Source organism: Scyliorhinus canicula, chromosome 22 (genome assembly GCF_902713615.1).
Source record: "Scyliorhinus canicula chromosome 22, sScyCan1.1, whole genome shotgun sequence".
In the NCBI taxonomy this organism is placed as follows: Eukaryota; Metazoa; Chordata; class Chondrichthyes; order Carcharhiniformes; family Scyliorhinidae; genus Scyliorhinus; species Scyliorhinus canicula.
In genome coordinates, this window is record NC_052167.1 from 16,173,530 (window position 1) to 16,199,923 (window position 26,394).

The 26,394-nt window shown below is 46.9% G+C and overlaps 1 protein-coding gene across 1 annotated transcript; it reads right to left on the minus strand.

Annotated features, from left to right (window-relative positions):
• Positions 1–11,184: 11,184 nt before the first annotated feature.
• On the minus strand, positions 11,185–26,121 carry LOC119956199 (dual specificity phosphatase 29-like). Its single transcript, XM_038783204.1, has 4 exons — positions 25,963–26,121; positions 16,955–17,184; positions 15,370–15,590; positions 11,185–11,863 (listed from the first exon to the last, which is right to left on the minus strand). The coding sequence occupies exons 2-4, from the start codon at positions 17,131–17,133 to the stop codon at positions 11,619–11,621; spliced, it is 645 nt and encodes a 214-aa protein (XP_038639132.1). The 5' UTR covers positions 17,134–17,184; positions 25,963–26,121; the 3' UTR covers positions 11,185–11,618.
• Between the last annotated feature and the right edge of the window lie 273 nt (positions 26,122–26,394).

The window sequence follows — 26,394 nt, forward strand, 5'->3', positions numbered from 1 at the left end:
GGATTCTAGTTGCGCGCCTCACGAGATTTGGGTAGATTCCGCGAGGTCCTCTGGATGCCTGTGGGAGGCTTCACCCAGCATCTACCAGGCCCGTCACACACCCGGCGCTGAAGCCGCGGTGCTGGCCTTGTTCTGCTTTGCAAGCCAGCTGATTAGCCCACTGTGCTAAACCAGCCCTTTTAGTGCTTGCTCTGCTTTTAACCTGGTTTCCCTATGATTTGTGTGTAAAAGTCTCTGAGACCAATACTATAATTTTATGCCTCCAGTTTCTGCAGGGCCTTCTGCTGGAAATCCAGCTGCACTGAGTGGAATTCTCCCATTTTGAGACTTGAGTGAGGTGGCGTCTGTCCCACTGACCAGAATAGTGGGATCTGATTTGTCCGCCCACCCTCAGCTGACTGGTTTGAAGGTCTCAGGGCTATATTTAAACATCAATCCATAACATTCCTATCACTCTCTACAGCCTACCTGTATTAAACAGACTGTGCACCTGCTCCCCAGGCCCACCACCTGTGAGGTGCCTATGCCCCACTCTGACCTCCACCCACTGCATGTGGAGTCTTCATCCAACACCCCTTCCAGTAAGCAATGTGGTATTCCTTTGACCCCTTTGTTTGTGAGTGTTGCGTGCAGCCTTGTCAGGGCCCACCTTCCCTCCCCTCAGTCTTCCCTCTCTTTTCCATTGTTCACCTTCTACCCCCTTGTCCCTCTGTGTTCTATCATGAGCTCTTCCTCACCTCCTGCCCTGCACAGCCCTCCTCTCACGTTGCCTCAATTTCCTTTGTTGGATCTCATCCCCTTCGCCCTCCAGCCTCACCTCTCACTCCACTCCGGGTCGAACATCAGACCTTTCTTACAGTGGCTGCATGAGACCCACAGCACAGTCCTGTCCGGCACTGCTGTGTGGCACCTTGGGGATGAAGACCCCTGTATTCCCCAATCTCCGGCACTTACTGATCTGACTCAGTGGCACAGGGAGGTCCACGGATCAAGCAGCTCAGTGCTGTCCATGAAAACCAGCTTGGCATGAAGATGATCGGCAGGAAACCGTCTGCCCCGTCAAGAGTGGTAAACAGGGCATCAGGAGCAGCACAGCACTATGGCAAAGTTTATGCCAACCTGAGCATGCCATTCATTCGCAATAGCCAATGTAAATTCCTGTTGGCGTGACAAGATTGGAATGCTGGTGAGCAGCTCCGTTAATGAGCATTCATGAGATGCAAATTGAATTCATACCATCTGCCAATGGGAAGAGCGACCCACCGTTGGGGGAATTTCAATGTGATTTTACACTGGTGGATTTCTGACTGTTTTTGGCTCCTGCGACGCCCCCTACCAAACTCACCACGGGTTGTTGGGAGAATTCTGCCCAGTTTCTCTGGGTCTTATAGAACAGTACAGCACAGAACAGGCCCTTCGGCCCTCAATGTTGTGCCGAGCCATGATCACCCTACTCAAACCCACGTATCTACCCTATACCCGTAACCCAACAACCTCCCCCTTAACCTTACTTTACACTACGGGCAATTTAGCATGGCCAATCCACCTAACCCGCACATCTTTGGACTGTGGGAGGAAACCGGAGCACCCGGAGGAAACCCACGCACACAGGGGGAGGACGTGCAGACTCCACACAGACAGTGACCCAGCCGGGAATCGAACCTGGGACCCTGGAGCTGTGAAGCATTTATGCTAACCACCATGCTACCGTGCTGCCTTCTACTGACTGAAAGGCCGATAGGAGTTCACCTTATTTTGTTTTTTAAGCCTATCTAGATGCAATTAACTGAGACCTGTGAAATCTGATGTCCATATACATTCAATATAATTCAAACCCATTTGATTGTTGCTTTATTATGGACTCTCTAACTGGTTATGAAGTTAAATGCATCTCACTTTAATCTAAATGTGCTACCTAATTGATTCTATTCAAATCGATCTTACCCATGTGAGAACCAAATTCAAGTTAACTTATTACAAAACTAAAAATGTAGCATTTTGTGTACTTTTTTTAAATTTAAGAGTACCCAAACATTTGTTTTCCCAACTAAGGGGCAAGTTAGTGTGACCTATCCACCTACCCTGTGCATCTTTTGGAGTTGTGGGGGCGACACCCACGCAGACACTGGGACAATGTGCAAACTCCATATGGACAGTGACCCAGGGCCGGGATTGAACCCGGATCATCAGCACCGCAAGGCAGCAGTGCTAACCACTGGGCCACCGCGCTGCCCTCTTGTGTATACTTTTTAAGAAAGTGATGAATTTGAAACCTTTAGTTGCTGAGTATGGAGCGATTTGGAAGAATGTACTGAACCACTAACGACCATAAACAGGTTTTTGTATATTCCAATACCTGCTCTGTAAACTTAATGGGGTAAACTTCATGGACTTGAACAGCTCTTATCGTTTCAGTATTCTCAGAGATCTCCTTGAGTTCAACTGTGTATGTATCAATCCATGTATTTGTTAGTGTGAGAACAGAATATTATTCTGAAGGGATTGTTCAGTACAAATACTCAATCAGTATTTCTCCGTGACCAAGAGAATTTTCGACGCCACACCCCACCAGAGCATGTGCACAGGAGCCAGGTGACGTTATTTATTCAGAATAGACAGAGTTTCCTGTTGCAGCAAAACAAATTGCTGTTAACCTTTTGGGAATGTAAAATGCTCAAATTAGCACCCACAAATTGTTACACTTTAGGTTGCATACAAAATGGGAAATTATAACAAATTTTATAAATCTGTTGTCAGGTGATTAATTGTTAATGATGAATTTTGATCTTAGATCATTGGTATGCACTGACACCTCTTCTTCCTGGTATGTGAGGTAATGGAGAGTAACTTAGCTAGGGTAGCACAGTTGCTTCACAGCTCCAGGGTCCCAGGTTCGATTCCCAGAGTTACTGTTACTGTCTGTGCGGAGTCAGCACATTCTCCCCATGTCTGCGTGGGTTTCCTCCGGGAGCTCCGGTTTCCTCCCACAGTCCAAAGATGTGCAGGTTAGGTGGATTGGCTATGCTAAACATACAGTGCAGAAGGAGGCCATTCGGCCCATCGAGTCTGCACCGACCCACATAAGCCCTCACTTCCACCCTATCCCCGTAACCCAATAACCCCTCCTAATCTTTTTGGTCACTAAGGGCAATTTATCATGTCCAATCCACCTTAGCTGCACATCTTTGGACTGTGGGAGGAAACCGGAGCACCCGGAGGAAGCCCACGCAGACATGGGGAGAACGTGCAGACTCCGCACAGACAGTGACCCAGTGGGGAATCGAACCTGGGATCCTGGCACTGTGAAGCCACAGTGCTATCCATTTGTGCTACCATGCTGCCCCAAATTACCCTTGGTGTCCAAAAAGGATTAGGTGGGTTGCGGGGATAGGGTGGAGATGTGGGGATGTGGTGGAGTTGTGGGCTTAGGTAGGGTGCTCTTTCCAAGGGCTGATGCAGAATCGATGGGCCGAATGGCCTCCATCTGCACTATAAATTCTATGATTCTATAACCTTGTCCCATCAGGATACACAACATGTAAAAATGCCCATATCTCTGCCATTCTTCCCACCATTTGATCTTTTTGAACACAGGCTTGCAGCCTTTCAGTCCATTATTCACATTTCTGCCCAAGGGGATTTTTCCCAGCAAGATAAAAAGGGGCTTTTGTAAATGCTCAAGTGAGGTCATGCACTGACTCAACCAAGAAAGACAAGATTTCCGGTTAAATGTTTTTCCCTTGCCGTGCTTTTTTTCTGCTTTTTATTTCCCTTTGTGACAGTGATTTTTAACCCTGGCACTACATTGGGGTCTGGACAGGGGCTGGTTTAGCTCACTCGGCTAAATCGCTGGCTTTTAAAGCAGGCCAGCAGCACGGTTCGATTCCCGTACCAGCCTCCCCAGACAGGCGGCGGAATGTGGCAACTAGGGGCTTTTCACAGTAACTTCATTGAAGCCGACTCGTGACAATAAGCGATTTTCATTTCATTTCATTACATTGTGGCAGAGGCCAGCAAGCCCATTTCCAGTAAATGGAAATAAGCCCAAGGGCAAGTGGTTATAACCGGAAGTGACAAATCTCCATCCCCGACAGGGATTTGCTCCAAATACGAGGGTTCAGAATGCTTAAAACTGAAAATATCACCAGCTTCTGGCACTTTGTTGAAGCTGGATCTTGCCCACTGACAATTAACCACTGGCGCACTCTCTCGTACATAAGCAGTATGCTGGTTTAAGCTTCCAGTTTCTCTCCTGCAAGGTTGGTAACTGTGGTGAGAGCATAGCCAATGACATGACTATGTTGGCAGAGGTCTTGGCTGTGGAAAGTATGTGAAGCAGCTGGTAGATAAGTATGTTCTCAGTCGAAAGAGACTCTTGTTGGACCTGGCATTCATCTTCATCATCAACCATTTATTAGCTTGATCTTCCCTTCCACTGGTTGATTTGTAAATGTTCTAATAAAGCCACTCTCATTGTACCCTCCGTAAAGATAAAAGCAAATTACTGCGGATGCTGGAATCTGAAACGAAAGGGAAAATGCTGGAAAATCTCAGCAAGTCTGGCAGCATCTGTGGGGAGAGAAAAAAGCGAATGTTTAGAGTCCGATGACTCTTTGTCAAAGCTAGCAGACAGAGAGAGTGGGAAATATTTATACTGTGGAGTAGGAATGAAAGATGAGTCATAGCCACAGAAACCCAGGGAAACCGGGTGCTAATGGCCACAGATACCAAGGGGAAGGAGTGCTAATGGCAGTCCCCAGAGAGGACAAAAGATGTGAAAGGTAAGCTCATCAAAAGGTCTCGATTTATGTGTTCTGAATTTCACCAGCCCTGTTCACCCACCTACCTTCCCTCCTGACCTGGCAATTTATTGATTTTTAAATTCGTATTCTTCTTTTCCCATCCCTCCATGGCCTTACTCTGCTCTACTCTACCCCCCAGCTCTGCAATCTCCTCAGGCTCCACAAGTAGACCAAGTGTGCAGCAAAAAGACAACTCTCCTTGATCATGGTTGGAGTCTTGAAATTCCCTATCCTAGAGGGTTGTGGGTGCTCAGCTATTGGCCAGGATTTTCCCTTCCGGAGTCTGCATATTCCCGCTAGTACCCAACCGGGACTGGAGCCTGCTGGCACTAGGAGTGCCTCTGACGTGTCCCCGTGGCACTTGGAAAAAACATTTTGAGAAATGGGGTTTTCCAGGGCACACCAGGATCCACGCTGCAAATGAGAGGGGGCAGGACCTAATCTCTCAGACACTTCTGCACCCCTGAAATCGGAGCACCCTTTTTAAAGGTTGCTCCGATCTACATTTGCTACTGCAGCACCCCCACCCCGCATCGCAGAGTCTGCCACTTAGTACACGAGCAGTGAACAAGGGCTGCCCCTTCACTTTCTGGGAAGCACTTGAGAACAGAGGCAGAGTCATTAAAACCAAATTGAAGCTTGGGAAACAGCTGCTACCCTGATATAATGGATCTCTGCAGAGCTGGAAGAATAAACAATCTGATTCATTGCTTTCAGGTTCCAGTGAGTTGTTAATCACAATGCTTTTTTTTTAAAATTAATTTATGGGGTGTGGGTCTCACTGGTTAGGCCAGCATTTATTGCCCATCTTTATGCCCTTCAGAGGGTGGTGGTGAACTGCTTTCTTGAATCGCTGCAGGCCCCGAGATGTAGGTACACCGACAGTGCTGTAAGGGCGTGAGTTCCAGGATTTTGCCCCAGCGACAGTGAAGGAACAGCAAAATATTTCCAAGTCAAGATGGTGAGTGACTTGGAGGGGAACCTCCAGGTGGTGGGGTTCCCAGATATCTGCTGCTCTTGTCCTTCAGATGGTAACCGCCGTGGGTTTGGAAGGTGTTGTCTAAGGAACCTTAGCGAGTTACTGCAGTGCATCTTGTAGATGGTGTACACGGCTGTCACTATTTGTCAGTGGTGGAGGGTTTGAATGTTTGTGGAAGGAGGAACAATCAAGCGGGCTTTTTGTTCTGGATGGTGTTGAGCTTCTTGAGTGTTGTTGGAACTGCACTCATCCAGGCAAATGGAGAGATTTCCATTGCACTCCTGACTTGTGCCTTGTAGATGTTGGACAGGCATTTGGGGGGCTGGGGGGGGTGGTGGTCAGGAGATGAGTTAGGACTGCTAGCCTTTGACCTGCCCTGGTTCAGTTTCTGATCAATGGTAACCCCCAGGATGTTGATTGTGGGGATTCAGCGATGGCAATGCCATTGAATGTCAAGGGGTGATGGTTAGACAATCTTTTGCAGGAGATGGTCATTGCCTGGCACTTGTGTGGTGCAAATGTTACTTGCCACTTGTCAGCCCAAGCCTGGATATTGTCCAGGTCTTGCTGTATTTGGACATGGACTGCTTCATTATCTGAGGAGTTGCAATGGAGCTGAACATTGTGCAGTCATCTGTGAACCTCATCCCTTATGAGAGGAGGTCATTGATGAAGCAGCTGAGGATGGTTGTGCCTAGGACACTACCTGAGGAACTCCTGCAGTGATATCCGGGAGCTGAGATGATTTACATCCAACCACCACAACCATCTTCCTTTGTGCCAACCAGCGGAAAGCTTTCCCCTGATTCCCATTGATTCTAGTTTAACTGGGGCTCCTTGATGCCATACTCGATCAAATTCTGTCTTGATGTCATGGGCAATCACTCTGACCTCTAGCATTCAGCTCTTTCATCCAGGTTTGTACCAAGGCATTAGCAGGCAATGGAGTGTGAATTTCAACATAAACAATCCATTTCAAAGCATTCAACCTCCTAGCTGTACACATTGCCTCCAATACTTCAGAAGGCAATAAAATTGACTGTGTGAAAACCACTTCTAAGGCTTCCACCACTTTAAAAGCATAATTTGTAAGGGATTGGGGTACAGGTGGGACCATTTTCACTTCATCATTAGGGATGTGTATTTTTGAGAAATTGAGTGACTGTCTAAATGGTACTGGGAGACAGATGGCCATGTTCCTCAATACTTGCACCAATTCACGCCAGCAGGACTCTCAGCTGGAGCATCCCATCTGGCTTGTAAATGTTGCCTCCTACCTGCCAATGACGTGACAGAAAGACAGAGACCGATAGACTTTCGGATACTCGGGGGAATTGAGGAGTATAAAGTTAGTGTGGTGAAGCGGAAGGTCAACTGTGATCATGTTGAGGGCTAGTCAGCAGAGGGGGGAGGGCTGGAAGCCCCTCGACCAGGCTAATTACATGGAACGTCAGAGAGCTGAATGGGCTGGTCAAGAGGGCTCGCGTGTTTGCGCATTTGAGGAGGCTGAAGGCGGACGTGACAATGCTACAAGAGACCCAACTAAAGGTTACAGATCAGATGAGGTTGAGAAAGGGGTGGGTCAGCCAAGAATTCCACTCAGGGCTGGACTCAAAGACCACGTGTTAGCGATCTTGATCAGCAAACGAGTGACATTCGAGGCAGGGAGAATTGTGTCAAAGGGGGGTAGGTACATAATGGTGAGTGGGAAGCTGGAGGGGGTGCAGGTGGTACTCATGAACATATATATGCTCCGAATTGGGACGATGTGGAATTTATGAGGCGGGTTTAAGGTAAGATCCCAGACTTAGAGTCACATAACCTGATCATGGGAGGAGACTTTAACACTGTCATTGATCCGGAATTGGACCGGTCAAAATCCAGGACAGGGAGGAGGCCGGTGTGGCAAAGGAATTGGAAGGGGTTTATGGAGCAGATGGGGGGAGTAGACCCATGGAGATTTGCACAGCCAAGGGCGAAGGAATTTTCCTTTTTCTCACATGTCCACAAGGTATACTCTCGCATCGACTTTTTTGTTCTGAGCAGGGCGCTAATAGCGAAGGTGGTGGATACCGAGTACTCGGCAATTGCAGTGTCGGACCATGTCCCACATTGGGTGTATCTGTGGGTTAGTGAGGAGAGAGGACAACGCCCACTGTGGAGACTGGATGTGGGGTTGCTAGCAGACAAAGCGATCTGTGGGCAGGTGAACAAGTCCATCCAGAACTACCTGGAAACAAATGATACGGGGTAGGTCTCTGCAGTGACAGTTTGGGAAGCTTTGAAGGCAGTGGTCAGAGGGGAATTAATCTCAATATGGGCCCACAGAGAAAAGGCGGAACGGCCTGAGAGGGATAGATTAGTGGAGGAGATAATCCAGGTGGACAGGAGATACTCGGAGGCCCCGGACACGGGGCTACTGAGGGAGCGGCGGAGGTTACAGGCGGAGTTTGGGCTGTTGACCACAGGGAAAGCGGTAGAACAGTTGAGGAAGGCAAAGGGGGCGATTTATGAGTACAGGGAAAAGGCAAGCAGAATGTTGGCGCACCAGCTCAGAAAAAGGGAGGTGACCAGGGAGATAGATAAAGAGTAGAGGAGGGAATACTGTCTTGGACCCAGCGGGGCTGAACGAGGTGTTTCAGGACTTCTATAGTAAATGATATGAGTCGGAACCCCCAGCTGGGGTGGAGGGGATGAAGCAGTTTTTGGATCAGTTGATGTTCCCTAGCGTCGATGAGGATCTGGTGGAAGGGCTGGGAGCCCCAATTAAGATTGAGGAAATAATCAAGGGACTGGAGGGCATGCAGTCGGGCAAGGCACCAGGTCCTGACGGCTACCCAGTGGAATTCTAGAAGAAATTTTCAAAGATATTGAGCCCACTGCGAGAGAAGCAAGAGAGAAGGGAGTCCTCCCCTCAACAATGTCGCAGGTCTCGATTTCATTGATCCTGAAACGGGAGCAAGATCCAGAGCAATGTGGGTCATACAGGCCAATTTCTTTACTGAATGTGGAGGCCAAACTGCTGGCTAAGATACTGGCCACAAGGATAAAGGATTGTATCCCGGGGGTGATTGGGGAAGACCAGACGGGATTTGTAAAGGGCAGGCAACTCACGGCCAATGTTTGAAAGCTTTTAAATGTTATTATGAGGCCCTCAGAAGGAGAGGAGATGGAGGTGGTGGTAGTGATGGATGCGGAGAAGGTTTTTGTTCGGGTGGGGTGGGACTACCTGTGGGAGGCGCTGGGATGGTTTGGGTTTGGTGAGGGCTTTATTGACTGGGTGCGGTTGCTCTATCAGGCACCAGTAGCGAGTGTGCGTACGAACCGGCTGAGGTCGGGGTACTTTAAACTACACCGAGGGAAGAGGCAAGGGTGTCCCCTCTCCCCTCTACTGTTTGCTCTGCCCATAGAGCCATTGCCCATGGCATTAAAAGCCTCTAGGAACTGGAAAGGGCTGGTTCGGAGGGGGGGGGGGGGGGGGGGGGGTGGAGCACCGGGTCTCACTTTATGCAGATGACTTGCTCTTGTATATTTCAGACCCGTTGGAGGGGATGGGGGAAGTAATGCGAATCCTGGGGGAATTTGCCAATTATTTGGTGTGTAAATTGAACATTGGGGGGGGAAAGCGAAATGTTCACAATCCAGGCAAGAGGACAGGAGATGAGACTGGGAGAGCTGCCGCTTAGAATGGTAGGGAAGAGCTTTCGATATCTGGGAATCCAGGTGGCCCGGGAATGGGAAGAACTGCACAATTTAAACCTATCCCGGTTGGTAGAACAAATAGAAGGGGACTTTAAGAGATGGGACATGCTCCCGCTATCACTGGCGGGGAGGGTACAGACCATGAAAATAACAGTCCACCCCAGATTTCTGTTTGTCTTTCAGTGCCTCCCCATCTTCATCCCAAAGGCCTTTTTCAAGCGGGTGAATAAGGTTATTTTGGGCTTTGTGTGGGTGGGTAAAACCCCACGAGTGAAGAAAGTTTTGCTGGAACGCAGTTGGGGGGAGGGTGGGTTGGCGCTGCTGAACTTCTGCATCTACTACTGGGCGGCTAATATAGCCATGATGAGGAAGTGGGTCGTGGGGGAGGGGTCGGCATGGGAGCGGATGGAGGCGGCGTCATGTGAAGACGCAAGTTTGGGAGCACTGATAACGGCGCCTCTTCCGTTCTCACCGGCCCGATACTCCACAAGTCTGGTGGTGGTGCCGACTTTGAGAATCTGGGGGCAGTGGAGGAGATATAAGTGAGTTGGAGGGAGCATCGGTTTGGACCCCGATTTAGAATAATCATAGGTTTGTACTGGGTGGGCTGAATGGTGGGTTCCGTAGTTGGCAAAGGGCAGGAATTAGAAGGATGGAGGATCTATTTATAGACGGGAGCTTTCCCATCTTGAAAGCTTTGGAGGATAAATTTAAATTGCCAGCAGTGAACGGGTTTAGGTATTTGCAGGTGCGAGACTTCCTGAGAAAACAGGTGCCGACCTTTCCGCTGCTGCCGCCACGGGGGATACAGGATAGAGTTGTCTCCAGTACCTGGGTGGAGAGGGGAAGGTATCGGATATTTACCAAGAGCTTCCGGAGGTGGAGGAAACTCCGGTGGAGAAGCTTAAGGGAAAGTGGGAGGACGAGCTAGGAGGAGAGATAGAGGCGGGGCAATGGGCGGATGCCCTAAGCAGGGTTAATACCTCCTCATCATGGGCACCAGGCTTAGCCTGATACAATTTCAGGTAGTCCACTGGGTACATAAGACAGCGGCTAGGATGAGTAAGTTATTCGGGGTTGAGGATAGGTGTGCGAGGTGCGCGGGAAGTCCAGCAAATCATGTCCCCATACTTTGGACATGCCCGAAGCCTCGGGGGTTTTGGCAGGGTTTTGCTAAGGCAATGTCCACGGTGCTAAAAACACGGGTGGTGCCGAGTCCGGAGGTGGCGATCTTTGGAGTGTCGGAAGAGCCGGGAGTTCAGGGGGCGAAAGAGGCCGACGTCTTGGCCTTTACCTCCCTGGTAGCCTGGAGACGGCTCGAAGCCCCCGAGTGTAGAGACCTGGGCTAATGACATGGCTGGGTTTCTCAGTCTCGAGAAAATAAAGTTCGCCTTAAGAGGGTGAATGGTCGGGTTCACCCGGAGGTGACAGCCGTTCGTCGACTTTCTCAGGGAAAATTAAAATGTCGGCAGAAACAGAATTCCAAGGAGCGGGGGAGAGGGGGGGGGGAGCGGATTGTTGTTGTATGGTTGGGGTGTGTGAAGATTAAGATGGGGGGAAATGTTTAATATACTATGTCGATGTCATTGGTTATGTTAATATTATAAACATTTTCAAATACCTTAATAAAAATATTTTATTAAGAAACTGTGATCATGCTGAATGGTGGAGGAGGCCCAAAGAGTTCAAGAGTCGAGTCAGTAGCCTTGTGTTCTTATGTAAAATATAATTTATCTGCATTGTTACTTACACAAAAAATATTACAAACTCAACGTTACAAGTATAATTCTGTCCAATATTGACCATTTTGAAGGCAATGACTCTCTATTTTCTTTTCTTTTTATTGCTAGAGTACATTTGGAGCTTTAACTTTATTTTGGCCAATGCTTGTGGCTGTAGATTAAGATAGTCAAAACATATTCAAATGTAAGAATTTGCAATTTCAGCTTACATGTCAGTTTTGTAGTTCCTCATTATATCACATTATAAAATTGTGTACATTTTGGGGACAAGAAGATGCCATATCAGGAACAGTAATCTGCTTTTTGAAGCATTCTTTGCATATCAGAAAATAACTTATTTTTAGCTGACGGAACTTTTCAATATTAGAAAAGGTTGTGCATAAGAAAACGTTGTTAACAAATTTCTTCTGCATCACCATTCGTGCTGACGTTATTTCTGGCAAAACTCCTCTGCATTGCCAGCTCTATATCGAGTGCCCGCAGTTGCTTCAGGAATCCACGGTTTGGTAAAATGCACCGATGTTTAATTACTTGTTGAATTGCATCCACCACCGTCATGTTCTTGTAGATCATCAGGTAAGCCAGGACAAGTGAGGCCGACCGACTTCGCCCCCTGGCGCAATGGACAAAGAGCTTAGCTGGAAAAGGAACACGATATTATTTGTCGGACAAATTGTTTTGAACAATTACAAGTTATGGAAAGATACATCAGCAATATGAGAGCCACTGGTCCCACATACACCCCAGATCCCAGGAGATCAGCTGGAACTAAGCCAAATTCATGGGCTTTTTTTTTAATGCACAAATATAATATAGAATTTTTCGATCCGCCTTTGAAGCATTCAAATTTAAACATAAGAAAACGTTTGGATTGGCTGCATCTGATTAAACAGCTGACAGTCCAAGCTAACCAATAATGAATAGCCATTGATTGAGGTCCTAATGGTTGTGTGTGCCCCGGGAGCCACCATAGTATCTGACTCATCCGGTGCATCATTCAAAATGATGAGCCAGACTCATTGGCAAAGAGCAAAACATAAATGCAGAACCTGTGCTGTTGAAAGGTCACCAACCTGAAATGTTAACTGTCTTTCTATTTCTGACCTTCAGTCTTTTTCAGCATTTCATCACATCATATCATAGAATCCTACAGTACAGAAGCCATTTTAGCCATCAAGTCTGCACCGACCCTCTGAAAGAGGTCCAATCCTTGTAATCCCATCTCGGAGCAATTTTGCAAGACCGATCCACCTAACCTGGACTGTGGGAGGAAACCGGAGCACCCGGAGGAAACCCACGCAGACACGGGGAGAACGCGAAAACTCCACACAGTCACGTAAAGCAGGAATTGAACCTGGGACCCTGGCGCTGTGAGGCAGCAGTGCTAACCACTGTGCCACCCTTAGGCTTTGATGCAAAGCGTGTTAGGATCCTAGATAATTAGTTCCTGTCCTGACCCCAATTGAGTTTTGAGCGGTTTGGGGTAGTTGGTAATCGACAACCTACATTGGGTAGATTTAAACACATACCCAGTGAATGGTAAGTGCTTGGTTTAAATGAGCAGATAGCAAGAAATGATGGTATGTTACAGGTGACAACATTCCCGATTTCTTAAAGCGAGGCTTTCAAATGTTGGCAAAACGAATCTTGCATTAAAATTAAAGTTGAGTCTGAATTTCAATACTGTGGAAAAGTTGGTATGAAACCCAGTGAGGAGTTGGGAAATACGGCTTAGAAAAAATTACAGGCCTGTTCTGTCTGTGTTCCTGCTGCACTATCAGTGATAAAGCTAACGTTTTAATTCTGAACTGAAGTCCTGTTGAAGTACCTTTCACCAGGGACGACAGTAATAGGCTCAATTTATCATTGTTATTAATAATCAGATTATTCTTATTTTGGCTTTTAGTCACCCGCATGGACTTTACGTTTTTCAATGGGTTGACAAACCGAAAGAGCATTGCTGTTTTAATCTGACGTCCAATAAAGTAATCTTCAAATATGATGTAACATTACCGCACTACAGCACTACCGCACAGAATTCGTCATACAATCTATTGTTGACAGGCTCACTGCTGAGAAGTATCATTGCCTAATGCAGAGTGCTAAATAAACCTATTAATGATCAGCATTTATAGATTGCATGACTAATGCTCAGTGCGGTCCAGCAGTGCAGTAATGTTACATCGTATTTGAAGATGACTTTATTGGACATCAGATTAAAACAGCAATGTTCTTGTCAGTTTGGGATGATGATGAATTCTGCTACTTGAGAACACTGCTGACGATTTCAGTCCCGGACAACTATTGCCTCCGCTTACATAACTCTGGGATGAAGTTGCGCCTAATTTTAGAAGCAATTTAAAGCCAATTTATTATAAGCAGTCCCAAGTTGGTGCTGTTGGTTCCTGAGTCCGGCCTGTGAAACAGAAGATTGAAACCACGAGTGGTGCAGCACCGAAAGTGATGATTTGTCCCATCGAGCTATCTAATTAGTGTCGCCCCTTTCTCCATAGCCCTACAGATCTTCCCAACTTTCGATCCCATTCCCATTTGAAATTATTATTGAATCTTCTTACACCGTCCTCTAAAACAGTCTTTTCCAGTTCAGAAGAACTCATTACATAAAAGATCATCCATTTCACCGCCCCTCAAATGCTTTATGGCACTTACCTTAAAGTGTGTCTTCCTCTTGTCATTGGAAATAACGTTTCCATATCTACTCTGGTGGATGCTGGGACAGTGAGTCAGTTTAAGGAGGAGATGGACAGATTTTTAATTGGTAATGGGTTGAAGGGTTACAGAGAACGGGCAGGACAGTGAAGTTGAGGCCAGGGCGAGATCAGCCATGGTCATACTGAATGGTGGAGCAGGTTTGAGAGGTTAATTTGCCAACTCCTGCTCCTAGTTTTTAATGTTCCAAGAAAGAGCTTTTCTGTTGAATTCCAGCTTCCAGCTCTTGGTCTGTAGCCCTGTCGGTAAAGCACCGCAAACACAAATCTGGTATTCTTGATTATAAGGTGATTTATAGATAAATAAGGGAATCAGGAGTTATGAGGAGAAGGCAGGCGAATGAGCATGAGAAACAGGAGAAACAGGAAACAGGAGAATCAGCCATGATTGAATGGCAAATCAGACTCGATGGGCCGAATGGTCTAATTCTGCTCCTATAGCTCACTCGGCTAAATCGCTGGCTTTTAAAGCAGACCAAGCAGGCCAGCAGCACGGTTTGATTCCCGTACCAGCCTCCCCGGACAGGCGCCGGAATGTGGCGACTAGGGGCTTTTCACAGTAACTTCATTGAAGCCTACTCGTGACAATAAGCAATTTTCATTTCATTTCATTTCATATATTTTGTGGTCTGCGGTATCAAAATCCTTCATTTTTTTTATTTTTCATTTTTCTGGGTTTTTTAAATTATAAATTTAGAGTAAATACCCAATTCATTTTTTTCAATTAAGGAGGAATTTACCATAGCCAATCCACCTACCCTGCACATTTCTGGGCTGTGGGGGCGAAACCCAGGCAAACACGGGGAGAATGTGCAAACTCCACACCGACATTGACCCAGAGCCGCGATCGAACCTGGGACCTCGGCGCCGTGAGGCAGCAATGCTAAGCCACTGCGCCACCGTGCTGCCCTGAAATCCTTCATTTTAAGCGTCTCTGTTAAGTCTCTCCTTAACCTTCCCTGTTCCACGGAAAGCAATTCCAGCTTCCCTAATCAGCTCAGCAAAAAGAAAAGTAAATTAAAACAAACAACACGGATTGCTACCTGTGAAAGATGTTTGCTCCTCTTATTAGGAAATAATTTTGTGAAGTAGAGAATTCTGAAAATCAAGAAGCTTTGAGAGAACAGGGTGAGAAATAAAAGTAGAATTTCTGTCCTGTTCAGAGCAATGTGTTGCACAGATTGAATTTTAAGCCGCGTGCAATGATATATAAAATCGCTTTCAAAAATAACTTTAAAAATTTTTGTTTTTGTAAGTTCAGTTACTTTTGAGCCATGTGCGGAGTGGGAATAGGTAAGTTAACAGAGGGCAATCGATGAAAAAATATTCCTGAATATTTAATAAATAGTTGCGCCTCCAATCTGTGCTATTTTAGCCTGCAGAAACTATGGTCAAAGGTGTCTGACATCACTTACATCCTGATGTACTTAGTGCACTGTCAATGTATTGGGCAGCTGGATAGAAGAATTCACTTAAATTAAATGTCGGTATATCTTCAGCCTGTACACCATAATAATCAATAGGCATCTCCCGATAGTATTCCTCTCCTGTGTCCACGTTCCAACGGCCATGGGCTGCATTTAGTATGTGAGTGAAACCCATCTTTTCAACTGTATATCGGTCCAATGCTATCACCCTGTGGTTAAAATATACAAAATCAAGATTAACTTTGAGAAACATTTATTTAGTGGGAAATGTTCCGGTTTTGAAACCAATACACTAGCCTCTTCACTACTTTGAGCGTTTTTGGAAAAGAAAAAGTGTCCTTTCTTTACTATTTCTTCAGGATTTATCCTCGGGGTATGAGGATATCATTTAACATCACTCTTTTTATGGGAACTTTTTAAGTCCATTCAAATGTATTTATAGAGTGAGCTGCAATGGGGTTCTTTTTTTTTTAAAAATAATTCCCATTAAGGGGCAATTTGGTGTGGCACACAGAATCCCTACAGTGCAGAAGGAGGCCCTTTGGCCCATCGAGTCTGTGCCAATCCATTCTGACCGATACTTGTAACACTGTAACCTAACCTGCACATCCTTGGACACTAAGGGGCAATTTAGCACAGCCAATCCACCTAACCTGTACATCTTTAGACTGGGAGGAAACCGAAGTACCCGGAGGAAACCCCGCAGACATGGGGAGAACGTGCAGACTCCGCACAGCCCATGGTCTGGGTGTGCTAGTGCATGAGTCACAGAAGGTTGGTTTACAAGTGCACCATGTGATTCAGAAGGCAAATGGGATTTTGTCCTTCATTGCTAGAGCGATGGAGTTTAAGACTAGGGAGATTTTGCTGCAATTGTATAAGGTGTTAGTGAGGCCACACCTGGAGTATTGTGTTCAGTTTTGGTCTCCTTACTTGAGAAAGGACATACTGGCACTGGAGGATGTGCAGAGGAGATTTACTAGGTTAATCCCAGATCTGAAGGGGTTGGATTACGAGGAGAGGTTGAATAGACTGGGACTGTACTCGTTGGAATTTAGAAGGATGAGGGGGGATCTTATAGAAACATATAAAATTATGAAGGGAATAGATAGGATAGATGCAGGCAGGTTGTTTCCACTGGCGGGTGAAAGTGGAACTAGGGGGCATAGCCTCAAAATGAAGGGAAGTAGATTTAGGACCGAGTTTAGGAGGAACTTCTTCACCCAAAGGGTTGTGAATCTATGGAATTCCTTGCCCAGTGAAGCAGTTGAGGCTCCTTCATTAAATGTTTTTAAGGTAAAGAAAGATAGTTTTTTTGAAGAAAAAAGGGATTAAGGGTTATGGTGTTCGGGCCGGAAAGTGGAGCTGAGTCCACAAAAGATCAGCCATGATCTCATTGAATGGCGGAGCAGGCTCGAGGGGCCAGATGGCCTACTCCTGCTCCTAGTTCTTATGTTCTTATGTTTAGTTTTATTTTACTGCCCCGTGCAAAGCAAGTATTAAACGTTTAATATACAAATATAAATGATACAGCCTTAACTGGTAAAGTTTTGCAGTTTAATCTGGAACTTACTCATCTCCAATGTAAATGTCTGGCCAAACTTCATTAACGTGAGTAAACTTTGCAGAGCATTTCCAGAACAGACGCTCCAGTTCAAATGCCCCTGGGGTAACGTAATCATCGTTGGGATCCACTTTCACAGCCGTGTAGGCATTTTTCTTTTTACAGATCCGTGTATCTCCAGAGGACATCCTGCTGCAGCTCTGTTCCTCAACCAGAGAGTTTCCCCACGTATCACTGACCTGTTTGATTACAATAAAAACACTTCAAAATCTTCACAAAAAGCGATGGAGCTAAAGCTCTAACCTTGAAGTGGCCTAGCTGCCTCCAAACTCACTTAAGATGAGACACATTTAAGGTGATGTCTATAACTAAAATGCTGCAAATCACGTTCATATGTTTTGGTCCTGTCCAAAACTGTAGGATTACTGGAAGGAGGTGTTTAGGGTAATCTCTAAAGTGGTGCACGTGAAACTTGACCTGGGCCCCCGGGAGTGTCAGACCAGCCGGGGTTGGAAACGGGAACAGAGGGAAATGTAGCCTTCGCCTCGGTGATCGCCCAAAGGTGAATCCTGATGGGCTGGAGAGCAGCCTCTCCACCCTGTGCCCTGGCGTGGCGGGGGGACCTGTTGGAATTCTTGACTCTTGAGAAGGTTAAGTTTGAACTGAGGGGAAGGATGGAGGGTTTCTACAAGTCATAGGTATTATTCATTATGCACTTTCAAGAACTGGATAACATCGAACATTAGTGGGGGGGGGGGGGGGGGGGGGGGTGGTTGGGAGGGGGACTGTATGTGTTAATGGTGATTATGGGTGATTCCCGATTCCTTTTTGTCATTTGTTCATGTTAACATGCGGGCTTACGTCCGGGGTTTGGTGGGAGGATGGGACCGTTGTTATTGATATGGGGATTGACATTACATTCGTTACTGATTATTGTTTATTGTTGGTGGGTGTAAATTTGGGAGAAAATGTGAAAACAGGAGGAGAATAAAAATATTTAAAAGAAAAATAACTACAATGCTGATTATAAACTGTGAGATTGGGTATTTAACAATCCCAGCAAGATTGACATGTTAAGGGTAGCACAGTGTTTAGCACTGTTGCTTCACAGCTCCAGGGTTCCAGGTTCGATTCCCGGTTTAGGTCACTGTGCAGAGTCTGCATATTCTAATAATAATAATCGCTTATTGTCACAAATAGGCTTCAAGTAAGTTACTGTGAAAAGCCCGTAGTCGCCACATTCCGGCGCCTGTTCGGGGAGGCCGGTACGAGAATTGAACCCGCGCTGCTGCCTTGTTCTGCCTTACAAGCCTGCTGTTTAGTCCACTGTGTTAAACCAGCCCCCGGTTCTCCCCATGTGTGCGTGGGTTTCCTCCGAGAGCTCCGGTTTCCTCCCACAGTCCAATGGCGTGCAGGTTAGGTGGATTGGACATGCTAAATTGCCCTTAGTGTCCAAAATAGGTTAGGTGGGGTTACTGGGCGACAGGGATAAGTTGGAAGTTTGGGTCTACATGGGGTGCTCTTTCCAAAGGCCAGCACAAAAGTCTTTCTGTTGTTAACGTTAGCCAGGAACCCTCCTCACATGCAGGCCCCGGAGAGAGAGACAGAGAGAGACAGAGAGAGACAGAGAGAGACAGAGAGAGACAGAGAGAGACAGAGAGAGACAGAGAGAGACAGAGAGAGACAGAGAGAGACAGAGAGAGATGACAACTGGCCAATCTGTCCGAAAGTAACGAGGTTCCCTGGAAACCACATCCGCAGGAAACACGTGAATAAACCTTCGAGTTACTGTTCCTGCAGTAGCAATGACCTGGCCAAGGTGCAGAAGACCAGCACAGACTTGATGGGCCGAATGGTCTCCTTCTGCACTGTAAATTCTATAACGTTAATTATTTAATTATTCAAAAGACTAGAGAGAGTCTTTTGGTTCACACCTGGATATGTCTTTAAAAAGTTTTTAAATGTTTATATCTTGTTTAAAGCAATCATGAAACATTCTCATGATAATGGTATCATTTGAACAGCAAAGCAGTGTGATGCAATGCATTTATCCCATCTGTGTTCTATTGATTTAACTCCTTATATTTATCTGTACACACCCAGTTTATTACGATAGATGACAATCCTACAAACACTATTCTCCAACAGGACGTGAGGCCTGATAGAATTCTTAGTGTTGAAGGAGGCCATTTGGCCCATCGAGTCCACACCGACTTGCTTAAAGAGCACCCTACCCAGGCACACTCCCCTACCCCATCCCTGTAACTCCACCTAACCTTTGGCCACTACGAGGAAATTTATCATGGCCAATCCACCTAACATGCACATCTTTACATAGAATTTACAGTGCAGAAGGAGACCATTCGGCCCATCGAGTCTGCACCGGCTTTTGGAAAGAGCACCCTACCCACCCTATCCCCAACCCACCCTATCCCCATAACTCAGTAACCCCACCCAACACTAAGGGCAATTTTGGACACTAAATGCAATTTATCATGGCCAATCCACCTAACCCGCACATCTTTGGACTGTGGGAGGAAACCGGAGCACCCGGAGGAAACCCACGCACACACTGGGAGGATGTGCAGACTCCGCACAGACAGTGACCCAAGCCGGAATTGAACCTGGGACCCTGGAGCTGTGAAGCGATTGTGCTATCCACTGTGCCACCATGCTGCCCTGCCCTGACCTTTTCCATTGCTGTGCTTGAACTCTGAGATGTGAGACAGCGATCTGGCACTTCACACAAGCAGAGCAGAGCCAGACATCCATTCAGTTCTTACCATTGATGACACAGAGGTGGAACTGACATCAGAACACATGGAACTCTCTTCCTGAAATGGCGGTGGAAGCAGAGTCTTTGAATATTTGTAACGCAGCGCAAGATAAATTCTTGATTGACAATGGGGTGAAAGGTTATTGGGGATAGGCAGAAATGTGGGGTTGGGGTTACAATCAGATCAGTTGTGATCTTACTAAATGGTGGAGCAGGCTCGAGGGGCCGAGTGGCCTATTCCTGTTCCTTGTTTATATGTTGAATATTAACTCAATTTAAATTTGGAGTTGCACAACAGAAGCTACAAGTTTCATTATGTACTCCGATTCAGTCTCTAATTCAGCGCATCGCACAAGCTTGCCACCCCCACATTGATTCTGTCTACACCTCTCGCTGCCTCAGGAAGGCAGACAGCATTATCAGAGACCCCTCACACCCAGGCATTGCCTTCTTCCAGACCCTTCCATCAGGCAGAAGGTACAGAAGTCTGAAGACTCGCACAGCCAGACATAGGAACAGCTTCTTCCCCACAGCTACAAGACTCCTCAACAACTCCCCCTCGGACTGATCTGTTCCCTGTAAGAACACTATTCACGACACCCTATGCTACTCTTGCTCATGTATTTGCTTTGTTTGGCCCCTTGTTCCTCACTGCAACCAATCACTGTTTGTCGATGTACCATTTGGCAATGTTCTCAGTTCATTATTCGCTTTGTCTACTATGTACGTACTGTGTACGTTCCTTTCTCCACAGAAAAATACTTTTCACTGGACTTCGGTACATGTGATAATAAATCTAATCAATCAATCAAATCTTCAAACAGCCAATATTGATTTCTGAATAATTCTTTGCTGTTTAAAAGCTAAATGAATTCACAAAAATTCCTTCAGTTCATAAAATGTTTTGTGAACACAATTACTAGAGTTTTTGTGCATCAAAGATACTTTGCTACCTTATATATCTGTTGCAGGATAGCAGAGAATTGCTTGAGGTCAACATTAATTATTTCCACTTGATTTAGTGTCAAGCCTGCCCTTGCCTCTGAGTCAGGCAGTTGTGGGTTCAAATCCTATTCCAGGCCTTGAGTGCGAAAATAAAGAATGACACTCCAGTGTAGAGCTGAGTGTGCTGCGCTATTGGAGATGTTTCCCCCTCGATGCAATGTTAAAACCAACCATCTGCTCAAATAGATGTAAAGATCCTATGTCACTAACCTGAAGAACCGAAGAGTTCACTGATATCTTGGACAATGTTCGTCCCTCTATCAATATCACACAAAAATGATGTTTGCTATCTTATCGCAGCTTGTGGGAACTTACCGTGGATAGATCAGCTGCCATGTTTTCTTGATTGCAAATGTGAGTTCATAGAACATAGAACATAGAACAGTACAGCACAGAACAGGCCGTTCGGCCCTCAATGTTGTGCCGAGCCATGATCACCCTACTCAAACCCACGTATCCACCCTATACCCGTAACCCAACAACCCCCCCCCCCCCAACCTTACTTTTATTAGGACACTACGGGCAATTTAGCATGGCCAATCCACCTAACCCGCACATCTTTGGACTGTGGGAGGAAACCGGAGCACCCGGAGGAAACCCACGCACACAGGGGGAGGACGTGCAGACTCCACACAGACAGTGACCCAGCCGGGAATCGAACCTGGGACCCTGGAGCTGTGAAGCATTGATGCTAACCACCATGCTACCCTGCTGCCCCCAATTAAGTTCAAAAGCACTTAATTGGCTGTAAAGCATTTTGGGATATTCTGTGCTCAAGCAATGCCTTTTTCTTCTTCATGTGTCCAAATGACAAAAGCAACATCAAACCCTCTCTGGGTACATCTTTCTTCACCATCCCCTCAACGATGCACTTCAATGCGACTTATCAGATCTCTCACTACCACAGATGTCATCCTCTGCACACACGTTTAACCAGCAAAACCTGTTTGATGAGGTGTCACAGGAAGCTTGTCGCTAAAACTAGGGTTTCAGGGATTAAAGGGAGTGTGACAGCATGGAATCAAAGAGGACAGAAAAGAGGTAATAATGGTGAATGGATAGTTTTCACACAGGTGCAATATAAATCTTGGTGGCTCCAAACCGTGTCTATATGTTATTCTGTGACGAGGAGGATAAACTGCTTCAAGGTAAGACGAGCAGATCAGTAGACTGATCAGATCGACATCATATGAAAAAATGTGCGGCTCATACATTTTTGGAGAGAGAGGAAATAGTCACTAAATGGTCAAATTTAAAAGAGTATAAAGACTTTGGGATTAAAGGATGCAAATTAGGCCCAGCGCCCCACATGGAGGCTGGACACAGACCTCCTGGCCGACATAAAATATCGCAGGCCATAGGCGATTATGTTAGTAACAACCAAAACGGGGAGGTCTCACCCTCCACATTCTGGGAGGCACTGAAGGCAGTGATCAGAGGAGACATCAGAGCCTACAAGGCAAGCAGAGACAGGGAAGAGAGGGTGGCCAGTCAACAGCTAGTGGACTCTATTCTGGAAGACGATAGAAAGTACTCCGAGATCCGACCGTAGAGCTGCTGGCGGAGAGGAAAAAGCTGCAAATGGACTTTAACCTGCTACCCACTAGGAACACAGTGTACCAACTGCGCCAGACACGGGGGACCTTCTATGAACACGGAGACGAGGCTGGCTGCCTATTGGCTCACCAGCTGAGAAAGCAGGTAGCCACGAGGGAAATAGCGCAGGTTAAGGATAGCAAAGGCAGACTGGTAACAGAACCAAAGGAGGTCAATTGGGCATTCGAGACCTTCGACCGGAGACTGTACATCTCCGAGACCCCCTGACCGGGATGCAGAATGAAACAGTTCCTGGACAGACTGGAACTGCCAGTGGTGGGGGAAGACAGACAGGGGGAGCTGGAAGCACCAATAGACATGGGAGAAATCATGGAGAGCATCAGCTGCATGTAGGTGGGGAAGGCACCTGGACCCGACGGGTTCCCGGCAGATTTCTACAAAAATTTTGCACCAGTCCTGGCCCCACACCTAAGGGACACGTTCGCAGACTCACTGGCAGGGGACACCCTGCCCCCAAAGCTAGTGCAGGCCACAATCTCAATAATACCCAAAAAAGATAAAGACCTGACGGAATGTGGATCATACAGACCCATTTCACTGCTGAACGTCAATGCAAAAATACTGGGTACTGGCCAAAAGGCTGGAGAGACCAGAGGTGGTCGCAGAGGACCAAACGGGCTTTGTCAAGGGCCGGCAGCTCACAGCGAACATCAGGAGGCTGCTGAATGTAATAATGTCCCCCTCCGGGGAGAGAACACCACAGGTGATTGTCTCCCTGGATGCAGAAAAGGCCTTTGACAGAGTCGAATGGAGCTACCTTCTCGAGGTACTGGAACGGTTTGGGCTAGGAGGGGGTTTCAACGCCTGGGTGAGGCTCCTGTACAACACTCTCAAAGCAAGTGTCTGAACTAACACCGCCAGCTCTGAATACTTCCAGCTACAGAGAGGAACAAGACAGGGTTGCCCCCTGTCCCCACTCTTGTTCGCGCTAGCGATCGAACCCCTGGCGATAGCCCTGCAGGAAGCAAAAAGCTGGAGGGGAATCCGGAGAGGGGACAGAGAGCACAGAGTCTCACTCCATGCAGGACCTGCTCCTTTATGTCTCGAAGCCACAGGAGGGACTGGAGGCAATATTGCAAATACTGAAAGAGTTTGGAACTTTCTCGGGCTACAAACGTAACCTGGACAAAAGAGAGACATTCCCAGTGAACCCAAAAGGGGAGGGACAGAGCTGAAGGGGCTCCCGTTCAAAACGGCCCAGAACAGATTCCGTTACCTGGGGATCCAAATAGCCAGAGACTGGACACAGATCCACAAGTGGAAACTGACCAGCCTGGTGGAAGAAGTAAGAAAATACCTTCAACGGTGGGGCTCACTCCCACTCTCCCTGGCGGGAAGAGTGCAGACGATCAAGATGAACGTACTGCCAAGGTTCCTCTTCCTGTTTAGATCCATCCCGATCTTCACCCCCAAGGCCTTTTTCCAAAACATAGACAGGCATTTGTGTGGGGGGGCAAGAACCCGAGAAGAGGGAAAGTCAGAGGGGGCCTGGCTCTGCCAAACCTACAATACTACCACTGGGCAGCAATGGCAGAAAAAGTGAGGGGATGGGTACAAGAACCCGACACAGATTGGGTAAAATGGAGGAGACATCCTGTAAAGGAACAACCCTCCGGGCCCTGGCCACAGCAGCACTCCCATCCTCCTCAACAAGGTACACAACGAGCCCAGTGGTAGCGGCCACGCTGAGAACGTGGACCCAGTTGAGACAGCACTTCGGGATAAACAAATTGTCCCCTATGGCCCCCATCTGCGGCAATCACAAATTCCCCCCAGCCATGCTAAATACCACCTTCAAAAGATGGAGGCAGGACTGGGGCACACTGACGGTCAGGGACTTCCACGTAGGGCGCAGACTGGCGACACTGGACGAACTGACGAAGAAGGAAACTAGCAAGAGGACAGGAATTGAGACACATCCAAATAAAGCACTTCCTCCGCAAAGAGACATCAGGGTACCCTGGGGCCCCAGAAAGATGACTACTAGAGGACCTGATAGGCACAAACAGCGAGAAGGGGGGCTATGTGGGAAAATATACGGACAGATACCGGACAGAACCCGGACTCCACTGGACGGGACCAGACAAAAATGGGAGGATGAACTGGGGACAGAAGTGGGATGGGGACTCTGGAGTGAAGCATTGAGTAGGGTGAACTCCACCTCCTCCTGCGCAAGGCTAAGCCTAATGCAGCTCAAAGTGATGCACAGAGCGCACCTGACCAGAACCTGAATGAGCAGGTTCTTCCCGGAGGTGGAGGATCAATGTGAACGGTGCCAAAGGGGCCCGGCCAATCACACACACATGTTTTGGGCTTGCCCCAAGCTGGCTGGGTTCTGGTCAGCCTTCTCCGAGGCAATGCCCAAGATTGTGGGGTTGAGGGTGACATGCCCAATAGTGGCAATCTTCGGGGTATCGGAGCAGCCAGAGCTACACATGGAGAAGGGGGCCGACGCCCTGGCTTTCGCTTCCCCAATCGCATGCCGGAGAATCCGGCTCGGCTGGTGATCGGCAGCACCGCCCAAAGCTGCAGACTGGCTCGCTGACCTCTCGGAATTCCTCCATCTGGAGAAGATCAAATACGTCATCCGAGGGTCAGAGGAAGGCTTCCTGGATACTTGGGGGCAGTTGGTCGGCCTGTTCCGAAACCTGTTCAAGGCCAGCAACGAGGAGTAAGCCAGGGAAAAAAAAAGATGAAGAACCAAAGGACTGCGCAACCGGGGGGGGGGGGGGGGGGGGGGAGATGGGGAAACCACAAGAGAAGAGGAAGGGTGCTGAAACCAATGGGGGGGGGGGGGGTGAGGGGGCAGCAAAATGTACATACAGTTAGTCAAATGAAGGACAAAACAAACCTCTATAAAATAAACCAAATTAGCGCAGGCAAGAAAAATGTAATGTATATACACAACAACTGTTTATAAATATGAGTAAAGCCAATAAAAAGATTTAAAAAAAAAAAGGATGCAAATCTTTAAACGTGGGATAAGTTGATGAATCAAAAAAATGCATGTCGGTTGAGGGTTTTATAAATAAGCATTTGGAGCACAGGAACAAAGCGACGATGTTAAACACATTCCAATAATCTGTTAGACCACAGTCACAAGGCTATATTCAATTCTCAATTGGCTTTCTGAGGTAATGAGTGTGGGGTGAAGGGTTTCACCAGGAATGTGAGAGCTTTGTTCTCAGTAAATGCTAAAGAAAGTGAGGCTCTTTTCATTGGCACAGAGAAGGAGGCGAGGAGATCTAATCAAGGTTTTAAAATAAAGTGGATTACAAGCTCTACCTGGAATATTTCCTCACTTTCTGCATCCCTGGTCACTCCTATTAAGTGGACTCTGTGTTCTAATGTTGTAACTAGCACCTAGATAAAGCAACCAGCTTCAATAAAATATCGTTCAGGCACAATAATTAAACTTGAATGAATCCACTGACCAGACTGCAGTTAAAGAGCTAATTGTGACAATTTAATTTCATTGAAAAAAAATCCAGAAAAATGAATGTGCAGCCAGCTATGAACTAATGGACAATTATTTCCTTATTGCTACATATTACAGTTTTAACAAAATAAATGCACATTAGAGAATAGTCGGACAGGAAAGTCTGCCGCTGTTACTTACCGATAGTGCTGGATTTAGTGAGTTGAGTTTGGATACACATGAGGTAAGGGGGCAAGACCAGGATCTAGGCTTACTCCGCTTTGATTCTACTCCATTCTCTGTTCCTCAATCTCTCTCGTCTCTGTCTATTTAGGATGGGAGCTTCTAACTTTGACCTTCGCAGAGGCTGGGGCTAATCCGAGACATGATCATCGTTACACAGGTGCTGACACTATTTTTAACCAGAGGCTGAAATTCTAACCTCGGGGCCGGCATTCTGGCTCCTGCGGCAAGATTCCACCAATTGAACAGCCTTAGACATGGCAGAGGAGTTTATATCCATCTCAGCCTGAGGAATCATACAACCCTTCAGCCCATCATTCCTGTGCTGGCTTTGTTTAAGCTGCCCAAATAGACCAACTCTCTTTCTCCAGAACCCTGCAAATATTTCCT

Coding starts and splice junctions, on each gene's coding strand:
- LOC119956199 (XM_038783204.1), bottom strand. CDS start 17,133: ATGTCCTCTGGAGATACACGGATCTGTAAAAAGAAAAATGCCTACACG. Junction 15,591..16,954: donor GACATTTACATTGGAGATGA/GTAAGTTCCAGA, acceptor TTTTAACCACAG/GGTGATAGCATTGGACCGAT. Junction 11,864..15,369: donor TGCACTAAGTACATCAGGAT/GTAAGTGATGTC, acceptor TTCCTTTTCCAG/CTAAGCTCTTTGTCCATTGC.